Source organism: Sarcophilus harrisii, chromosome 3 (genome assembly GCF_902635505.1).
Source record: "Sarcophilus harrisii chromosome 3, mSarHar1.11, whole genome shotgun sequence".
NCBI classification, from domain to species: Eukaryota; Metazoa; Chordata; class Mammalia; order Dasyuromorphia; family Dasyuridae; genus Sarcophilus; species Sarcophilus harrisii.
In genome coordinates, this window is record NC_045428.1 from 41,324,370 (window position 1) to 41,341,293 (window position 16,924).

The 16,924-nt window shown below is 37.2% G+C and overlaps 2 protein-coding genes across 15 annotated transcripts in view; one reads left to right on the forward strand and one right to left on the reverse strand.

The window, feature by feature from the left end:
• MED12L (mediator complex subunit 12L) overlaps nucleotides 1–16,924 on the reverse strand; it is a 370,226-nt gene that overhangs the window by 108,476 nt on the left and 244,826 nt on the right. The window lies entirely within an intron of this gene.
• On the forward strand, nucleotides 3,457–6,668 carry P2RY13 (purinergic receptor P2Y13). Its single transcript, XM_012546495.3, has 2 exons — nucleotides 3,457–3,604; nucleotides 4,141–6,668. Exon 2 carries the CDS (start codon nucleotides 4,156–4,158, stop codon nucleotides 5,161–5,163), a length of 1,008 nt encoding a protein of 335 aa, XP_012401949.1. The 5' UTR covers nucleotides 3,457–3,604; nucleotides 4,141–4,155; the 3' UTR covers nucleotides 5,164–6,668.

The following is a 16,924-nucleotide window of genomic DNA, read 5'->3' on the forward strand; positions in this document are numbered from 1 at the left end:
CCTGAAACAATGCTGAATCAAACCCAGATATTCTTCTCGAACTACCAGGCACCAGTTCATCATGGTTCCTTTGCTCTCTCATGCTACTGCTGAAATGTGCTTTCAAGAAATACACAATGGGGGAAAAAAAAAGATATACCCAATGAATCAGATTAAGCGGTCTCATACTTCCCTAAAGAGACCCACTTACTTCTCCTTCCCTTTTACTCTGCATAGAAACTTACTCTTTTCTCACAAGAGCTCCCTAATAGCCTTTCTGGTCTAGGATACAGTGCCAGCTAGCTTTTGGAAGCTTGATCATATATGAGGGCAAATTCTCACAAAATTAAAGTTGCCATAGGCTAAGAGGACCCTGGTAGTCTTATACTCCTTACAAATAGTGATTGAATAATGAAAGCAGAGCATAAGAATTCATAGGAACGTGAAAGAGAACTTTCAGTTCTCAGCATAATAAAATGTAATCAGTCAACAAGATTTATTAAATGCCTATTATGTGACAGACACGTTGATAAAGCACTAGAAACTTGAGGGATAGTAAGGAGACGACATGTGCATAAATTGGTTCAGGTAACCTGAAAGAAAAGTCATTAGCAATTGAGACTGAGACTATAGAGGGGATTTTGAATGGAATCTTGAAACTAGGCTAAGGAACTTAAGGAGCAGGGATGAGAGGAAAAAAAGACAAAGTAATGGAGGTAGGAGATGGCGCATCATGGAACAATCAAACAAAAGAATATGGTAAGAAAAGAACAGGAATAGGAATAAAGTGTAAGAAGTTTGGAAATGGAAGAATTTGGAATGCCAGGGGATGGTATATCATACAGTCAATACAGTTTGTGGAGCAGGGAGGCGATATGGTCAGCCTGAGCTCTATAGAACTCTTTCAGAATGGATTGGAGGGAGGAGAGATGAGGCAAGGAAGCTAGTTAAAATAGTACTGAAACAATTTAGGTGAGGTTAAAAATCAGTTAAAATACTATTAAAACAACAGGGTTTATACCAACAGGATAGCTGTGTGAATGGACAGAAAGGACCAAATTGAAGGGGTATTGTAAAGTTTGAGTGACCTAATTATTCATGGGAGAAATAAGACTTTACTATGGAGTGGATATATGAAGTGAATAATGGTGAGGAGTCAAGAATGAGATTAAGATGTGAGGCTGAGCAAGGAAGAGAAAGGGGAGTGGCTGGAAGATAGTGATACCACCAACAGTAATTAGGGAAGTTTAGAAAAGGGAAAAGTTTTGAATTATTGAAATATTTGGGATGTTGAACTTAAGATGTTTATGGAACATCCAATCTGAAATGATCAAAAGGCATTTAGAGATACGTGATTGTAGAGAGATTAAGAGAAGATATACAGATTTTTAGAGTCACTTAGATAGAAATGATAATTGAACCAATGAAGCTGATAAGGCCATTTGGGTAGACAGTATATGACAAAAAGAGTCCAAGAGAGAGCTTTTGGAGATGCCCCCAGTTAATGAGCCAGCAAAGGAGACAAAGGAAACTGTGAGACAGCAGAAGAACCAGGAGAGAACAGAGCCATGAAAACCTAGATAAGAAAGAGAATCCAGGATGAGAAGGTAATCGACATTGTCAAGAAGGTTGAGCAAAGATCTTTAGATTTGGCCATTGAGAAATGTAAGAAGTTTTTTTTGTTTTGTTTTGTTTTGTTTTGTTTTGTTTTGTTTTTTAAGGAACTTAACTGCTAAGCAGAGGAGAAATAGAGATGATAGCTGACAGGGATCGTAAAATCAAGGCAAAGATTATTGAGGGATAGGGGAAATTTGTTGGCAGCAAAGAAATAACGAGTAGGAAAGTGGAAGAGACAAGAGAGAAGGGAGAGGGTAGTGAAGAATCATTTGCCAAAGAACCAAGGGCAGCTCCATGGCCCAGTGAGCAGAATGCTGGACCTGGAGTCAGGAAGCCTTATTCTTCCCGAATTCAACTTTGGTGTCAGAAATTTAGCTGTGTAATTCTGGGTAAGTCACTTAACCCTGTTTGCTTCAGTTTCTTGATCTGTAAAATGAACCAGAGAAGGAAATTGCAAACCACTTCAGTATCTTTACCAAGAATTCTTGGTAATGAGTGGGATATGGCTGGAATGACTAAGAACAACTACACCTAGACAAAATGTGATCTCTTTATATGAAATCCAAGTGAAGAAGGAAAACATGCGGGAATATCTATGAATAACATATGAGATGGGGGACGGAGTAAGCAGGAGCTATTGATCAGTGGTCTCAGTTGTTGTTATTATTTGTGTGTGTTTACTTAGGTATTTAGTGAAGTCCTCACCTGAGAACATGAGGTGGTAGGGAGTTGCCATGGGAGGGCTGAGGAGAAAGCAGATGCTATGAAAATTGAAAACATGAATTAATCAGGGAAGAATAACAGAACTGCCTTAGAGATAGGTGAAGGCCTACTTGAGATTAAATAATGTAAATTTGAAGGGAACCCTGTCAGGGAGATACCCTCTTTCCTCCAGCTCTGTTCATGCACAGAATTGGTCATAAATAAAATGTATTGAGATAATATGGGAGAAGTGATATAAGAATTAGGATCAGACTGGGGAAGTACTTAAAGTTCTTAAAGAACTCAGGTTTGGTCAACTAGATGGCATACTGGACAGAGTACAAGCACTGAAATCAGGAGGATGTGAGTTCAAAGCTGGACACTCAATGCTTATAAGCTGTGACTCTGGCAAGTTACTTAACCCCACTTGCCTCACACACACAAAGAGAGAGAGACAGAGACAGAGGGAAAAGAGGGGGAGACAGATAAGAGGGAGAGAGACAAAGAGCGTACAGAGAAAGAGAATGTAAATCAAGGAAAAAATACGCAAGGAAGAAAAAAAGGGGGGGAAATAGCATATTTTTTCCCTTTTCTTCTGATTTTTTTCCCCAGCATGATTCATAAGGAAAAAATGAATGTACATGTATAATTTAAAAAAAAAAGTTGGTTTTTTGCATGTTACTGGGAAAAATGAAAATTTTATTAAAAAAAAAAAAAGAATTCAGACTTGTGATGCTACATTTAAAAACCGTTCAAATACTCTCCTTTGTTGGTCCCAAATGTGAGTTGAATCAGTTGTGGTCATTGAGTGATTTCAGTCATTTTTAGTTATTTCCAACTCTTTGTGATACCATTTGAGGTTTTCTTGGCAGAGATAGTAGAATGGTTTGCCATTTCCTTCTTCAGTTCATTTTACAGATGAGGAAACTGAGCCAAACAGGGTTAAGTGAATATTTCAGGCCAAATTTGAACTCGTCAGGCTCAGTGCCTCTCTAAGCATCAAAGATAAACTTTCTAATAAGTTATTCCATGACAGCAAAATGACCATAAAATCAATGACTTCTTGGGATAAATGGCAGCACGTGAGAAATATGCATAATTCTTCTTTAAATTATCCAAAATTGTGTTTAAAAAAAAAACAAAACTTAAACAGACCTAGTGACAAAGCCACATATGGGTGCAAATGAGGAAGGAAACCCGGTATAAGAAAGCAGACTAAGTCATTTTTCTCACATTTCATTCCTCTCCCTGAAGAAACCACTGCTGCCTTGTGATGACATAGCCAAGCAACTCTCCTTCAAGAAAGGTGATTACTTTTTATAAACTTGCTTTGCAATTTTGACTGTTTATTACTAAGTATATAACATGCTTTAAGTAAAAAAGTTATGAAATTAACATTCTGCAATCCACATGCAGTAATAATATATAATAAATATAGTTCCTTTAGAGGAACCTACATGGATTTCTCTCTCTTAATAAATATCTTTGGGAGAATAGGGATTCTCCCATTTCTTATAAATGGATCATATTGACATCCAACACTGATGAGTATGGAAAGGATTTATTTATTTTTTTTAATTTAAAAGTTACAATTTAAATGTGAATACTAGAATGGCTTGTTCTATCTCTATGAACTTGGCTATCTTTGCTGCCTAACTATTAGGTGAATACATATAAGTCACTGGCTCCCCAAATTCTCCCCCTATGCTGAGTGTCTGAGAAGTGCTTATTTGCATGTTTGGTTCTTTCAACCGCAAAGCGGTAAACTTTCAGTAAAGAACATTCTGAAGTGGATATCAGACTTTTGAAATCAGGAACTTCTTTTCCATTCTGTTTCTATAGCTGACACAGGGAACCATGAATGCCACGTTCCTTCAACTCACCAATGGATCCCTCAATTCTACTGACCTCTGTCCTAGAGATAATCGGATTACTCACTTGATCTTCCCAGTCCTTTACACCACTGTGTTCTTTGCAGGGATATTACTAAATAGTATGGCGTTATGGGTTTTCTTTAAGATTCCCAGCTCATCCACTTTCGTAGTCTACCTTAAAAACACTCTGATGGCAGATTTGATAATGACGTTGATGCTCCCTTTCAAGATTCTCTCGGATGCAAACATCGGACCCTGGCAAATCCGAGCTTTTGTCTGCCGTTTCTCAGCAGTGATCTTTTACGAGACAATGTACATTGGTATCATCTTACTTGGACTCATTGCTTTTGACCGCTTCCTCAAGATCATTCGACCCTTTGGAAAATTCTGCGTGCAGAAGCCCATTTTTGCCCAAATCCTTTCCACAGTGGTCTGGCTCTTCTTATTCTTTCTCTCTTTGCCCAACATGATCTTATCTAACAAGGAAGCCACACCACAATCAGTAAAAAAGTGTACTGCCCTAAAAGGTCCCTGGGGCATTATATGGCACAAGACAGTCAATTATGTGTGTCAGTTTATCTTCTGGACTGTTTTTTTCCTAATGTTTCTGTTTTATGTGGTGATTGCCAAGAAGGTATACGAGTCTTTCAGAAAATCCCAAAGTAAAGATGCCAAAACCAACAAAAATCTAGAAGGCAAAGTCTTCATTGTCGTGGCCGTATTCTTTGTATGCTTCGCCCCTTTCCATTTCGCAAGGGTCCCCTATACTCAGAGCCAGACCAACAACAAGACTGACTGTGCCCTGCAGAACCAGCTCTTCCTGGCTAAGGAAGCTACTCTCTTCTTGGCCACGACCAACATCTGCATGGATCCCCTGATATACATATTCTTATGTAGGAAATTCACAGAAAGGCTGCCCTGTGTGAAGAAAATGAAAAGGACGAGCCAAGAAAACTACACCACTCAAACTGATAATATAACTTTAAGTTGACAGATTTTGTGAGTAACCCCCTTTAAGCGCATGGGCTTGAAAGAGATATTGTAGCAATTGTAGTTGGAGAAAAGCAATTTAAGCATTAAACAAAGTGTTGGGGTGGGGGAAAGGAAATAATATGACTAAAATGTACATGTTCTGCCATTACTTGATTTTCATGCATGCTGCATAGAAAGGAAACTTAATTTGAATTTCTGAATGCTACATATGAAGGGTTGTTTAAATGAAAGGGGATTATTCATCAGTCTTGAGAGGGGAGAAAATTACTCCATCTGAGAAAGGGTTGATTTATATGAAAATATAAATTGTCTTAAGACAACATTTAACCACTATTTCAAACTAAAACAATAAAATAATAGCTTTGAAATATTGGAAGGGGGATTAGTTTGTCGAGATTTAGACTCTTAGAATGGTCCTCATGTTCTCTCTAAAATTACTAAATTTGTTAGGGATAAATGACTTTGTTGTTGGTGATCAGTTCTACATTTCCTATGTCTTCCAGTGCTATAATAATCACTTCTCTAAAAGCTTTTTACTCTGGTTGTTTAAAAAACAAATGCACAGTGTCCATAACTGAATGTCAGCCCCAATTTTTGCGAGTTGTTAAGCATCTTTTCCTTTAACCCCTCTTCAGTGACATATACTATCAGTGAGGTCTTCACTTAGGCTTAGGTTACTTCATCCCTTCCCCTCTCCCCCCCTCGAATTTAAAGGAGATTTTATTATATCTATCTATATCTATTTCCTTATCTGCACAACACTCTTTTTCTACTATAAGACAAATCTCCTTGAGGGAAGGACAGTTGCTTTGTCATCTTTATAGTCCCAAACTACAGTTCTGTGTGAATTGAAATGAAACTTCCCAAAAAACCCAAATTCTTGATGATTTGGTAATCCACAAAATGGGACAATTCCAGATCACAGAATGTTAGATTCATAAGGCACATTAGAGGTCATCTGCTATAATCATGTCACTTTAGAGATGAGAGAAATTAACAGACTTCTGCAAGGTAACATGGCCAACAAGGGAAAGAGTCTTTGATTCAAAATTCAGAGCTTTTTTCATTATTCCAAGCGAATACCTGAGTATCTGAGAAGTGCTTATTGCACGGTTGCTTTTAAGAAATAGAAAACCCAAATGGGATTGATCAGAAGAATTAATCTTAATCTTAATATTAACCTTAACAATGACATAGGAATCATGAAGAAGAAAGAACCTTATTAGATATTCTTTTCCTAACCTCTGTATTTTAAAAGGAATTCTTAATATAACCTCTACTTCTTGGGATCCCTAACTCACTTCATAGCTCAATTCAGATTTTCGCTCCCAGAGGAAGCCAGACATTTCTTTCCCCAATTGTTCGCATTTTCTCCTCCTTCAAATGATCACACATGTTGTCATTATTGTTCCATCCTGTCCAACCCTTTTGTGACCTCATTTGGGGTTTTCTTGGCAGAGATATGAAAGTAGCTTGCCATTTCCTTCTCCTGCTTATTTTCTAGATGAAGGAAATGGAGGCAAATGTTGGGTAGTGACTTGCTCAGGATCACACAATTATTAAGTGTCTGAGGCTGGATTTGAACTTAGGAAGATGAATCTTTCTGATTCTTGGTCTTTACATGTTGTATCATTTTCTCTTCTCCCTCTATGCCCCAGAGACTGTAAATTCCTTAAGATGAGGGACTGCCTTTCATTTTTTTTCTTTGAATCTCCAGAACCTAATGTAATATTGTGCATATAGCATGTGCTTAATAAACATCTGTTAAATTGTACTGGAATGGATTAGTGTCTGAAGAGGAAATGATCGGTAATTCAGGAAATCTCTTCTCCTTCTCCTCTCCTCATCACACACACACACACACACACACACACACACACACACACACACTTTTCACTAGTAAAATATTCTGGAGAATCCAAAAGTAAACAAAACCAATAACCTGTGATATCTGCTAATGCACTGATATTGTATTATCTTTGTAACTGTGAAGAGTAGGCAGTCTGTGGCAATGATGTAGGGATAATATGTTAATCAACCATTTAAAGGATTAGAGAATAATTGTCTTTGTCTCATGGTATAGAAAATTATCACATAAAACAGTCATTGATGTTTGTTACTGCCCTAGACACGAGTTTTACTAATCTGGAAGAGTCTAAAAGTACCTAAATGGGAAAAAGACCAGATGAACTCCACACAACAGGATGTTTTAATGAATCGAACCATGATTCAGTCAGGAGAGACCTTCATCAAAAAAAGCACATTACCCAGAATCAGTCATGTTGCTCTATGGGTCTGAGCCTCGATTTTTGCCATCCATAAAATGGGTATGACACACCGTGCCTTACAGGGCTATAGCTGAGAATCAAATAAGATGTTGGTAAAGTGCAGTGCAAATCTTAAGGTGTTATGCAACAATCAACCATTATTGTAACAGTGTATGGCAAGTGTTACTGTCGAGTTGTTTCAATTGTATCCAATACTTCATGGCTCTAGTTGGAGTTTTCTTGTCAAAGATACTGGACTGGTTTGTTATTTTCTTCTCCAGTTCACTTTAGAGATGAGTAAATAAAGTTAAATGACTTGCCCAGGGTCACACAGCTAGTAAGTGTTTAAGGTCACATTTGAACTCAGAAAGATGAGTGTTGTAGACTCCAGCACCAGCACTATATACACTGTATCCACCACATTATATTGCAGGCACTATGGCGCCACCTAGTCGTCCTGTGCATTGCACATAGAAGTCACTTAATTTTTTAAATTAATTACTTTTAATAAGTGTTAAAATTTCACATTAAATTTCTTTTCATAAGTGATGGATGTGTCAACTACTGAATGGTTTTGTGAACAGCATGACGGAAAACCCCCACTACTGGAGACCTGTAGATGTGTCGTTAATGAAATGTTATGTCAATTTTAAAAAGATGTTTGTTACTTGAAAACTGAAGTCACTAAACTGCCTGAGACAGAGATCCCAGTCTTTTTAATTTTTACCTGTTCTGTCCTAAGCCCACAGAAATGGTGCTGGTCTAGTCCACAGCAGTTCAATCAAGATAACTGGGATGATGTATGACATTACCTCGCTTTCCCAAGTGTATTACACATTTACGGGGATGCTTCAAATATTACCATAAATAATTAAATCTGAACCACACTTGTCCAAATAAATGAGCTACCTGGTATGATGCAACATTATTATCTCATCGTCTTCCATCCTCATTTATTTGCTTAACCGAGACAGCTCACTCTATGTCTCCCTTCACCCATGTGCAGAAGTGAGTTCCCTCTGTACAATTTTAATGCACTCATGTAACACTAGAGTGGAAAATTGTATACACATACAGGCACACACATACTATATACATATGTGCATATATATGTACACACACATACACATAGTTGTTTTCAAGTGAATGTTGAATCATTCTCATTTCCTTGAATATGCACAAAGAATGTACATTTGGGAGTTCCAACATATAAAAGACTCTACTTCAGTCAGGCTCATATTGATTTAAAATCAAATTGGTATCAGAACATTTTTTTTTGTCTTTTTTTTTAATAGCCTTTTATTTACAGGTTATATGTATGGGTAACTTTACAGCATTAACAATTGCCAATTGCCAAACCTCTTAACCCCCCCCCCCCCACCTCCTTCCCCAGATGGCAGGATGACCAGTAGATGTTGAATATATTAAAATATATTGAATATATTAAAATATAAATTAGATACGCAATAAGTATACATGACCAAACTGTTATTTTGCTGTACAAAAAGAATCTCTGAAATATTGTACAATTAGCCTGTGAAAGAAATCCAAAATGCAGGTGGGCATAAATATAGGGATTGGGAATTCAATGTAACGGTTTTTAGTCATCTCCCAAGAGTTCTTAGTAGCTGGTTCAGTACATTACTGCTCCACTGGAAATGATTTGGTTGATCTCATTGCTGAGGATGGCCAGGTCCATAAGAACTGGTCATCATATAGTATTGTTGTTGAAGTATATAATGATCTCCTGGTCCTGCTCATTTCACTCAGCATCAGTTCGTGTAAGTCTCTCCAGGCCTTTCTGAAATCATCCTGTTGGTCATTTCTTACAGAATAATAATATTCCATAATAGTCATATACCATAATTTATTCAGCCATTCTCCAACTGATGGGCATCCACTCAGTTTCCAGTTTCTAGCCACTACAAAGAGGGCTGCCACAAACATTCGTGCACATACAGGTCCCTTTCCCTTCTTTATGATCTCTTTGGGATATAAGCCCAGTAGTAACACTGCTGGATCAAAGGGGATGCACAGTTTGAGAACTTCTTGAGCATAGTTCCAAACTACAGTCCAAAATGGTTGGATTCGTTCACAACTCCACCAACAATGCATCAATGTCCCAGTTTTCCCGCATCCCCTCCAACAATCATCATTATTTTTTCCTGTCATCTTAGCCAAACTGACAGGTGTGTAGTGGTATCTTAGAGTTGTCTTAATTTGCATTTCTATGATTAGGTATCAGAGCATTTTTAAATTAAATTAGGAAAAAAAGGTAAGTTAATTAACTACAGGCAGAAGATGAACAGTCTAAAGATAAGTCATGGAATGGGAGTCATTAATAGTTGGCTAGATGCCTTGGTAATTTACAATCTGGCAAGATATTTATTTCATGAGCCAAGGAAGCCAAGGAAGGACTTCCTTCCCTTATGTTCGAACCTTCCCTGAGATTATTTCCCACATATCTTACATATACCCCGTTTGCACAAAGCTGTTTGCCCATTGTCTCCCTGATGGGATCATGTGTTTATTGAAAACAGGGACATTTTATTATTATTATAATTATTATCATTTCTTTGTATCCCCACTCTTAGCACAGTTCCTGGAGACACTGAATAGATATTTGCGTGTTCACTCGACTACACTTACAACATGATTTAAAGTCACAGAAGTTATTTAGTTTTAAAATTATAGTATAATGATTCCAAAGGATATCTGATGAAAAATGCTACTTAACTAAAGAGAAAATACTGATGAATCCTGAATGAAGACTGAATGAAGGATGTTATGTTTTTACATGTAAAAAAACTTTTCTTTTTTTTGGGTGGGGGCTCAATTTTCTTTATAACTTGGCTAATATAGAAATGTTTTGCATGACTTCACATGTATAATCAATATAAAATTGCCTTCTCAAGGAAAGGGGAGGAATGAGAAGAAGGGAGAGGATTTGGAACTCAAAAATTTTCAAAAATGGATGTTATAAGTCTTTACACATAATTAGTAAATATTAAAAAATATATATTAAAAAGGGAAAATCAGACTTATGGTGGGCTTAACAGTAGACTTAAAATTAGGAAGTGGTGATTTTTTTGTTGTTTTCTTCCTGTCTCTAGAGAAAAACACAAACTCCTAAAGTATTACACTTATATTATTTATAATCATTAAAATATTAAATTTATTAAGCATTAAACTTATTCGATAACTTAATAATATTTAAATTCCCTTGGACTTATGCTCTCCTTCAACTTTCCAGATTAGTTTTAGATTGCTCTGCTTCACACATTCAACACTCCAGCAAAACTGGAATTATTTCCTCAATTAAGCAGTCTATCTCAGGCATCTAGGATTTGTATGGACAGCCTAGAATTCACTTCTTGTAATTTGTGGCTTTCTGGGAGGATCTGTTCAGATGCCATTTTTTTTAACAGAAATTCTTCCTGATTTAGAAGTTCTTAACCTGGGATCTGAGAACTTTGTTTCTATTTTGATAAATGCATTTCAATAATAATTGTTATTCTATGCAGTACTTAATTCTATGCACTCAAAACCATGATTCTAAGAAGAGTTCCTTAAGGTTCTTAGAATCCTTAGGGGTTCACCATACTAGCAAAAGTTTTGGATATTACTACTTTCTTTCTCTGCAATTTAATTTTCTGGTATCTCCTAATATAATGAAAGGACCATAAGGATAGAACTGATTTTGAGTCAGTACTTGCGTCCACAGATGACATGTTGCTGATTTTTATACACTAAACTGTTTTCTCCAACCATGTAACTAGAACACTGTAAACTCAAGCAATTTCCCATATTTCTTCAGTGAACTGGTCAACAGTTTGGGGTTTGGGGTTGCCCAACATAATGTCTCCCCTGGTCCTGAAATTAAAAAAACAACAAGCCAAAAACCCTTAAAAATAGGTGTTGTCCTTATAAAATAGCATAAAGAGAGGCCCCACCCATCTGTCCCTGTAGGTAGAAAAGTAGTGGGAAAATTCCTGCAATGGAAAAACCCACAGGAATCAGACTGACTGACTATCCAACAGCAGGTACTCTGAGCATCAAGAAGGTATTTGAGAGACTGTGTTACAAGGGAAAGAACTAAGCATAAATGGAAAAAAGTCCATTTTGTTTTCAAGATCTTCATTGAGAGTTTAGAAATATAGTGCATAAATGAATTTTAAGGAAACAATGGGCACTTTTTTTTGAAGAAAAAGAGAAAGAAAAAAATCAGCAACACTGATCAACAGATTGAAAAAAACCTCTCACAATATCTGCATGGATATCCTGATCTTATAGACATTCTTTGGAAAATAGTGTGTATAGGAGAAGGGTAATAGACATAGGGGAAATTTTAAGCTAAATAAAAACAAACAAAAAAAATTCAATAAAATTTGTTTAAAAAAAAAACTAATAAAAATTAAGGTTCCTGCCCATTTTCCCCCCTGGACTTAGTCAACTGTAACATTTAGTTATCAAAAAGAACTGATAATTGTCAGGGAGAAAAATATTTATTTTAACATATATTTCATGTATGAAGTTTTCCTTTCTTTGAAGATGTATTTGTTGAATATGAGTCAGAGAACTGAGCTCAACCAGTCTAAATCCTTTATAAAATCCTGAGAGTAAGACCCATTCACAGGGTTGTGGGGGGTTTCCAAGTTGGTATTTTCTACTATTTCACTGAGAGGTTTAGAATTACACTTGTATCCAATCAAGCATCATACCCTCAGATCCAGACACATATGTTCAAGGCATCCACAGATGATCAGAGTCCGTTTATTGACTAATTCCTTGTGGAATTATTGGAAATTCCTGGCAATAATGGAATATATAGACCTATTTAGAGTGAATAAGTCCAGCTAGGTAGCACCATACTACACAGAAAGTCAGAAAGTCATCCTCCTGAATTCAAATCTGGCTCCAGATACATATAAGAAGTGTATGATCCTGAGAAAGTCACTTAAGCTTCTTTGCCTCAATTTCCTCATCTGTAAGCTGGAGAAAGAAACAGCAGCCCATTCCAGTATTTTTGCCAACAAAACTCCAAAATGGGATCACAGAAAACTGGCCTTGACTGAAACAATGAAATGAATGTGATGATGGCCAGCCAAGGTGGGAGCATATCTTTGTTCCCTGATAGGAGGGAGACTGAGCCTGGTAGATCATTTAAGTTTGAGAGTTTTGAGTTTAGCAAGTTTAAACAAGACCCATGAGGTGTCCACAGTCGGACTAGCATCAGTAGGGTAAGCTTCTGGGAAGGGCAAGTTACCAGATTGCCCTAAAAGGTGATGGAATGAACAAGGTAAGAAATGGAGCAAGCAAATGGAGTTTAAGTGCTGATCAGTGGTCAACAAGAGATCCCAGGCCTAGCCACACTCAGTCATTGTTTGGACCCCAATTGGCTCAGAGTGAATGTAAATAGTAATTATTTCTGTTTTGTCCAGAAACCTCAAGGGTCTTTCCCTCCCTTGATTTTTTTTTTTTTTTTTGGATTAGGTAAAAGAGACCATTCTCTGCTTCCTTTCTTATCTAGTCTTAATCACTGATCAAATTGAGACCTCTTTAATTTAAAAAGTCTCCTACTGCATCCAGGACCATGTCCAGCAGTCCTGATCTGTATCTTGCCAATGGACCCAGATGGCTACAGAGGAGAAAGTGAGACTGGTAATTTTGCAAAGCCCTGCTTCACTTAAATCCAATTACTTGCATATTAAGTTATCACCTCTCAGAAGTCACCTTTGTCTAGGAGAATAAAGGACAAACTGATCAGCAGTAAGACACTGTGTTCAGTAGTCTCAAAAATAAAACTAAAGTATACCAAGCCAAACCATATAGAGCAATAAACAAACAAATGTTTAAAAAATGGGATGTGGGAGCAGCTAGATAGTGCAGTGGGTAGAGCACCAGCCCTGAAGACAGGAGGACCTGAGTTCAAATATGACCTCAGACACTTAACACTTCCCCAGCTGCGTGACCCTGGGCAAGTCACTTAACCCTAACTGCCTCAGCAAAAACAAACAAACAAAAATGGCATGTCATGGCTCTGGTCACCTCAACTATCTCAAATTAACCTTTATTTCACAGAATATTATAAATTCCTTTGACTTTTTAGGTCCAAACTATCTACGTGGAGAAAAAAGCTGCAGATTCATTAATAAAGAAAGCTTTATATATAGGATCTTAAGAAGAGAAACTAAACTGTCTTGCTTTCCATACCACTTAGTAACTTGCAAACATGCTCCTATTTCATAGGCATAATAATAAAACAAAAATTACATGTTTGGGTGTAACCCTAGAGTAACTGAGCTTAGCAGAAAAGGAGTGCGTCAACCTTCTATAAAAGTCTATGGGCAGTGTCCATCATCTTAATATAAAGATCCAGAGAGAGTGAAAGCTGAAAAGAATACAATTAATAAAAGGGCAAGAAAATTATGGAGAGGACAAGGAGAGAAAAGAGAAGAAGCTAGAGTTATTTTAAACCGGAGTTATTTCAAGCTGTTTGCAAAAACAAAATCTTTTGTACTTGGTCTATAAACATTTGCCACTCCTAGAATGAAACTCAAACAAAAGAGAACTTTATTTAGATATTTCGATTAAGAATACAAAATAATCAAAAAGAGATATCTTTCCAATTTTAAATAATTAAGTAATCTGAGCATTAGAAGTATTTCCTAAATGAATAAGGATCCCAACCTGGGGCAGTGGAAGGACGGTGGCTCCACCACTAGAAATCTATTTTTTCAATGACTATCTCATTTATTATTTCCTAGGATAGTTGACATTTATAATACTTGCCTTCTCTCTGTAATCTAATGCTTTACAGAGAAGGCTTTGCTTAGGGACTAGAGGTTGTATCCTAATTTACAAATAAGGAAACTGAGGTTTGGAAGAGCCGAGTAAGCTGTCCCACCATCACAAGGCTATTTAAGTGTCCATGGTGAGATTCAAATTCTCTGTGATTCAAAGAAAAAGCCACTAAAGACACTAGTCAAAGACAAAAGACACTAAGCCAGACCTCCTTGAAGTCACAGTGTATGGACACAGGTATAACAAGCTGAGTTGTTGAGACTATAGTAAGGAGGGAATACATTCAAGGCATGGGATGATTTGGAAGGAGGTGGAGTTAGTATAAAGGAATATATTTCACAGCACCAGTTTATTAGGGGTCTTTAATTTTAATTGGTTAAACTTTGGATCCTTTAAAAGTATCAACAGACCCATCGGGTAGCATAATGAAGGCTACATATAGATCTCTTTTTAGGAAAAAAAAAATTAGATGTATAAAATAAAATACATGGGGTTATAGAAGAAACTGAAATACAGTTATCCAAAAACATACAAAAGATATAATCAAACCTTAGTATTTAATAAGTCGCACATGGAAAAAAGCTTTCATATTCAGAGCATTCCCCAAGACATTCAATGTTTATCATTTAGCCATTGTGATATCTATCCTTTTCATTTTCCTAAACATCACCAGCAAGCAGATTGATCCGGGAGAGACCAGCAATCTGGAAGAATTTCATCAGCTTAGAGAGCGGAGGCAGTCACTGGTGACCCAAGATGTGTTACTAAGATACCACAATGCCCTTGACAGTAAATTAAATTGTCTGATAATGTCCCACAATAGCCAAGATAGTTAAAGAGAAGCTCAAAAAGTAGGTATTGGGCACTTTTCCAATGGCTCCTCCAATGGGTACAATGCAGAGAAAAATGATGGAAGAGCTAATCCAAAGACATATTAAAAATAATTACAGAGCGGCAGTGAGGTACAGTGGAAAGTGTGCTGGCTTTGCAGTCAAAGGGGCCTGGATTTAAATCCTGACTATCTCTTACTGATGTAATCTAGCAATGATTTTGTGGTTCCCTGATTTTATGAGGACTTCTGTTCTAACAATAAGTGAGTAATCCTAAATCTTCTGGCTTTGGAGTGTGCCTCAGGAAACTCCCACGCTCTATCTGTCTGATTCCGAATAGACCACTCCTCAGTCAGATTGCTTCTGGTTTCAGGATAGTCCCACAGATCAAACTCCTGAGACAACAGTGAACAGATCATTCCTCAGGTCATGGCTGACCATCAGATAATCTGTTGGTCAGTGATAACCAAATTCTGGAGACCATTCCTCTGGGCCATAGAATTAGCATGTCAATGATAGAAAGCTGGATAAAGAGGTCTCCTTAGGACTTTGCTAACTTCTTTTAGAATTTAGTCCACTTGTAATGGCATTATAATTATAATAAAACTTTGCTCCTTGACCAGGAAATGGGTTCAAGCCTGCAAATTCTCTTGAGACACCTTAGGACACTGGTCTATGACTCCAAACTTTTGGGGTCCCTCTTCCCAACCTCAACATTATCACCTGTGAGGGACAACTCTTGGAGACTGTTCTGCAAAATGTGGGTATTAGACTAGATGACCTTTAAGACCCCTTATATCTCTAAGCTAATATTCCTATTATTCGATATTAAGAAGTCTTGTCTTTGTTGCAAAAACATTTCTGAGGTTGGCGTAGACGAGACAGAGAGACCTCTCCGTGTTATGGTGCAGTTAAGTCTATGCTTGTTTTTAAGTCTGTGGCAGTGAGTCAACATACTGTGGAAAGTTTTTTTCCACTTCCTTATAACACAAAGTTTCATTTTCTCTTTAAAGAAACAGATTTTTCTGACTGGGAAAATGTATGGATTTTTTAAAAGCCAAAATCCTTGTAACTAATAAACATAGTCAAGTTAAAATAAATTTGCATATTTGCCATGTCTTTTTCTGTACCATGAATCCTTTACCCCCATGAGTGCCAGCACCAGTACCAGTACCAGCACCAGTACCAGTATCACCAGGAGGTAAGTGGTATCATGCTTCCATATCAGATCTATGGAGTCAAGCCAAATTCCTTTTTCACAGATGAGGAAATGTAAAAGTAACTTCACTTTCCTGAGGTCATCCAATTCATATGAACTCTTACTTCTTTGGACCTTGGAATGGCCACCTATGTTAATAAAGCAGAGATATCTTTGTATAGAAGCATGTCCAAAAGCAAGATTTTGAGCCATCCCTGCTGTGTTGTGTCCAGCACAGCATCCTCCACAGAGCCACAAGTCCCTGTCTCATAACTGTAATGGGCAAACTTTGGGCTGCTTCGGTTTATAATTTTGGGCCATCTAACTCCAAGCTCAATTCATATGACCCAGCTGCCAGACTAACTATTGACCGTTCTCTTGTTCATTCACTCAAGCAAGACCCAGTTCCAACACTCTGTCCTCACTCTGCCTTTCATAATTTTCATCTTCCCTTAAGGCTCTGCTCCTCCATAAAACCATCCTTGAACACTGGCCAATTGGTATTGTTCTTTCCTATCAAATTACTTCCTACCATTCATATCCAAATGTCTTGTATACCTCCTGTGCCCAGAGAAAGATAAGATCTTGCAGCAGCATTTTATTTTGTTTTTGTCCTATCAATAACTATCTAACATGATCAGTGCATGTGATAGGGACTAA

Coding starts and splice junctions, on each gene's coding strand:
- P2RY13 (XM_012546495.3), top strand. CDS start 4,156: ATGAATGCCACGTTCCTTCAACTCACCAATGGATCCCTCAATTCTACT.